This window comes from Mastomys coucha, unplaced genomic scaffold (genome assembly GCF_008632895.1).
Source record: "Mastomys coucha isolate ucsf_1 unplaced genomic scaffold, UCSF_Mcou_1 pScaffold22, whole genome shotgun sequence".
NCBI lineage: Eukaryota > Metazoa > Chordata > Mammalia > Rodentia > Muridae > Mastomys > Mastomys coucha.
The window spans coordinates 133,239,073-133,243,928 of NW_022196905.1; the positions used below are offsets into that span (position 1 = coordinate 133,239,073).

At 64.3% G+C, this 4,856-nt stretch overlaps 1 protein-coding gene across 2 annotated transcripts in view; it reads right to left on the reverse strand.

The window, feature by feature from the left end:
* The window catches only part of Pdgfa (platelet derived growth factor subunit A), a 20,390-nt gene extending 16,139 nt beyond the window's left edge, over positions 1-4,251 (reverse strand). Inside the window, exons 1-3 of one of the 2 annotated variants that reach the window (XM_031338458.1) lie at positions 3,931-4,251; positions 2,906-3,035; positions 1,467-1,563 (exon numbers count right to left, since the gene is read on the reverse strand). In XM_031338458.1, coding sequence (XP_031194318.1) covers positions 1,467-1,563; positions 2,906-2,968 — 160 coding nt within the window. In that variant the 5' untranslated portion in view covers positions 2,969-3,035; positions 3,931-4,251. Of the gene's footprint in view, positions 1-1,466; positions 1,564-2,905; positions 3,564-3,930 lie in introns of those variants that run through there. The other variant, XM_031338459.1, reaches the window with a different exon arrangement.
* Positions 4,252-4,856: the final 605 nt, after the last annotated feature.

Here is a 4,856-nt window from a genome sequence, read left to right on the forward strand (position 1 = left end):
CCCCCCCCCTCCCCACCCCCCCACCCCCATGGGGCATGTCAGCTTAACCTTAACAGAAGCTTGGTGCTAAAAGCATTAATGGTGGGGGGTGGGGGAGGCGTGGCTGCAGGGAACAGCATAAGAATGGTCCCTGCAGCAAGTGAATGGCCCATTTCCCCCAGCATCCAGACAGCAGGAGGCCCAGCCCTAGGCTTAAGCAAGGCAGGAAAGCAGTCTTCTCCAAAAGCCTTTGGAGACCAGCAAAAACTCTGGGAGTACTTCCCCAAGTGACCCAAGCCAAGTCCTCCACCCAGGCCTACTCAAAAAGGGATCAGATCAAACCCCCTGACCCAACTCTTGATCTCCAAGTGAAACCCTAGGCCTGCCACTCCTGATAAGGATCAGGCCAAGGATTTCCTGGGTCAAGAAACTACTGAAACGGGGCCGCCTTGTTAAAAAATGGTTTTGGCATGCAACAAAAACAGTTCAGGCCTCTCTACCACCATAATTAGGTACAAATTTCCAAATGGCTAGACCATGTGATTTAACTTAATTCTCTCACCACTCACCCTTTCTGAAAAGTTTTCAAGGAGGGGGAAATCATCACTTGGAATTCTTCACTTTAGCGCCCTTTAGTTCCTCCTGACAAACTCACTGGGGCCTTTATTTTTTTAAGCTGGTAAATTTTATCCCAGTGTATCAAAGAAAAAGAAAAAAAGAATACCCAGGCTAAGTGTTCATTTTGAAAAGGTTATCCCAAAAGACAGGAGGAGACCGCGTCTGCCAGCACAGAAGCTGCCTCTTCCATCCCCATTTATTTTAGCTCTGGTCCATCCTAGTCTAATCCAACCCTACATTTACAAATTGTTTTCTACAGTGGCTTGGCTCTGGCCCGAGGCGGGAAGCCCCCAAAATAGCCCCAAGCGCCTGCATCTCAGGCGCGCCTTTTTACAGGACGGAGTCGAGAAAAACATCTGCCTCCAGTGGCCACCACCGGGACCCAGCCCCGGGCGATCAAGGCACCAGGGAGTGGAGTTTACAAAAGGCCCGGACGGACTAGCTCCTCAAGCGCTCTAGGGGCCCTCGCCAGGAGAAGACCAGCCACAGTCCCGCTCCCTCCGAGCGGGCTCCCGAGCTCCCAGGCCAGAGGCAGCCGTTGACCCGCACACCTGGCAGGGTCTTTCAGCACACCCTAAAACTGAACTTTCAATGACACACCCGCTGCGTTTCCCTTAAATGCAAAAACAACCCCCGGGCGAGCGAAGCAACCCTCGGCTGCCGCTGGGAGAGAAAGTGGCAACTGTAAGAGAAACGCCTGACTCATATGCCTGGGCGTTTATGGCCGGCGAGTGGAGTCTGACCTTTCGGTGCGCTCCTGCGCAGCGCCCGGCCCGGCCGAGCGCGCAGGGTACGGTTCCTCGCGCAGCCAGCCCGCCCCGCCGCCCGCGCCCTCCTCGCAGCCAGGGCAGGGCAGGGGCGCGATTTACCTACGGAGTCTATCTCCAAGAGTCGCTGGAGGTCCCGGATGCTGTGGATCTGACTTCGAGCCAGCCGCTCGATCAACTCCCGGGGTATCTCGGCTTCCTGCAAGCAGACCACACGGTCAGGACGCGCCCAGGGGTTCCAGCCCAGCCCCAGGGGCCACGCAGCCCGGCCCGACCCTCGTCAGGCCCTAGAGCCAGAGGATCGGGTGGGGCTAGATGGGACTCCCCTAAGTCCTCCACACTGTTCCTATCTGTCTGACCTTGGTAAAAATACCCCCAACACCGCCTTGACATGTTCAGACAAAAAGCAACCGCGCTCTGGCCTCCCCAGGGTGTCTGGGGGCAGCCAGGAGCCCGAAGAGTTTCTGGTTTAATAGCTAAATCCACATGTAGAAACAGAGGGTCGAAATGCGTCACGCATCCACGACTGGAGTCACAGCAGCCTCAACACTTTAATCTAGCCTGAGGGTTCAATTTCACTCCGGGAATCCTGAGCCGAGCCCGCAGGGGAGAGGGTCTTCGCTCTCCCCCCCCCCCCCCACACACACACCCACCCGCTTCAAGCACGCGCGCCCGGTCGCCCCACCCGGCTCCGGCCCAGTCACGGCCCTAGCGCCAACTAAGGACGCCCAAATCCATCGGGGCTTAGAGAGGCTGCAGGGAATGCAAGGGGTTAAATATCCACCTCGCGCCTCTCCGGTCCCTGCCCAGACCACCCCCACCGTTCAGCCTCCCCCACTCTCCCTCCCGGTTTCTAAAAGGGAGTCAGGGTCGCTGGAGGACTCAACCACGAAGTTCCCACGACAGGGGCTGTGGAAAGTCATTCATCACGGCAAAGCTCCCGGGGAATGGGGGGGGGGGTGGCGGTGGGAGGGCGCGGGCGCCTGGCCGGGCCCCAGCTGCCTTGTTCAGCCACCTGTAAGCAGGCCCTGGGCGGGCGGAGATTGCTCCAGCCCTGCTTCGGACTGGGTTTGGGGACCGGGAACTGGGGACTGGGCTGGGCGCTGCCCACCCTGCCCAGTCCCAGGCTTCGGCCGCACCCTCCTCTACCTGCTTACTGCCCGCCCCAGTCCCCTCCCAGGGCACGGTCAGTTTACACACACCCCCTTTCCCGCTGCCCGCACCCCGTTACTGCATTGTCCGCTGCGTTCGGGCTGCCCCTTCTGGAAAGGCACCCAGAGCCCCCCGAAGTTTCTGCCCACGGGTTCACCTCGCGGCTCCCCCGTCCCCCTCCAAGGCGGAGCGACGCAACGCGCTGGAAACTCACCAGACACACTTGGGCATGGCAGAAAATAGAACCCAGTTGGGATTTTTTTTTTTTTAAATTACACCACCACCCTGACAAAAATCAAAATGCTCTTTGCAGAGCTTGAAACAGGTAGCCGAGGGGGGCGTGCGCCGAGGGAGCCGAGAGGGGACAGAGGCGCGGGGGTGGCACCCACCTCGGCCAGGGCATGGGCGAGGTATCCGCAGCCGAGGAGCAGCAGGCAAGCCCAGGTCCTCATCGCGTCCCGAGGCGCTGGAAGCTCGGCAGGGAGGCGAGGCCGCGGGGCGGGCGCTCCAGCCGGGCTCCTGTGGCGGCGAAATTCAGTACCATCCCTCAGGGAGCGCGGCCCGGAGGAGGGTGGCGCGGAGAGCAGGGAGCCTGCGGAGCGCGCTCGGCGCGAGCAGCGAGTGCAGAGCCAGCGAGGAGGAGGAGGAGGAACAGAGTCGCGCCGGGAGCCTCCTGGGCCGCCGGGTAGGGGGTGGGGACGGAAGGGGCGGAGGGCGGGGGCTGGGCTTCTTCCTTGGTGCGTTCCCCGTGCTGGCCGCCGCCGCCGCGCTCGCTCCCCGTCGCTGGCTTTAGGAGCGACCCGGCCGGTAAATCCGCATATTTGCTGCCGTCAGCCCCGGGAGGGGACCACGGAGCGTGGCTGCAGCTCCCGCCGCACCACCGATCACCTGTCTGGACGCTTGGCCCGGTACCAGCTACCGCCTCGCTTCTCCCTGCGGGCTCCGGGCAGCCCCGAGAGCCTGTCCCCGGGCCTTCTTCTCGCCGCTGCCGCCCCGGGCCGGGCACGGCGCGGCCCAGCACGGCGCGGCCCGGCGGCCTGCGTGCGCCCCTCCGCGGCGCGCCCTCGGCTACGGCGCGGCGCTCCGCCCTCCGCCCGCCGGGGCCGGGCAGCTCCCGCGGCCGCGCCGCCTGGCAGCAGCCAACCCGCCCGGGGCCTCGCTACGCCGCCCGCGCGGGCCGGAGGGCGGGCAGAGGGCCGAGCTGGCGCCGCTGCCGCCGCAGCAGCCGCGGGAAGACCAGAGGAGGAGGTGGAGAAGAAGGCGCAGGCAGGCCGGGCTCCCGGAGTTGAGCGGGCTCCGCAGGACGCGCGTGTGGAGCCGGCCGGCGACAGGGAGGGGGTTATAGCGCCGCCACCGCGCCCCTCCCCCGCCCCCGCCCCCCGCCTCCCCCGGATTCCGGGCCCGGGACCCGCACCTCGGAAGCGCTCAGGGGTCTCGCGGGCCAGATCGGGCCCGGCCGCCACCGCCACTGCAGTGGCCACACACGCGCTCACGCAGGCAGCTAAATCCATCCAAGCTCGGCGCCCGCGGCTCGGAGCCCACAGGCGCCGGGGCTCCCGGAGCGCCCCTCCCTCGAGCTTGCCCACCCTTCAGTGCCAGCTGCAATCCTGCGGCACCGGGCGGGGAGGGGAGGAGGCCGCTGCAGAAGCACGGCCGTCTCCCGCTCGCCTCTCTCTCCGGCCCCAGCGGCAGTAAAGGGCAGCGCCCAGAGCTGCTGCGCCAAAAAGGGCATGAGAGTCGGCTTGGCCCCCGCCCGGCGCTCGGGCCGCTTCCCACTGTAAGGATCCAGTGCTCTAGCCTTCCCCTCTCCATAAAAGGAGGGGGAGTGAGTCTTCGCGGAAGGCGGGGCGGGTTTAGGGGCGCGTCTAGGACACTCACCTGACGGCTGCCACGCGCCCGCGCCCCAGAGCCAAAGCCTGGGACACCTGATTGAGGAACTTGCACTCTTGTGTGGAGGTGAAAGCGAGGCTAGGGTCGGGGAGGAGGCTGCCGCCTGCCTCATCGCCACCTTGACACCCTGCACCCTCCAGATCCTTAGCCCCCTGGCCGAAGGCCCAGCCGCACCCTGAACGGGAAGCTGAGGGGATAGACAAGAAGCCGCGGGTGAGGAACTCCTGGGTTCTGCCTTGGGATCCAGGGGAGCGCAGAGCGCCACCTCCGGCCAAGGCGCAGTACAGACGGGTGGCGGGGAAGGCACACGCGGACAGAAGTCTGATCAGGGCTGGACGATTCTCCCCACTGAGAGAGATGGATTCCTGGTGGGATGTGACCCGACAGCAAGGCCAGTTGTGCCAGCTCCTTGACATGCACTGGAGTTAGAGGATTGTGGACCTTTCAAAT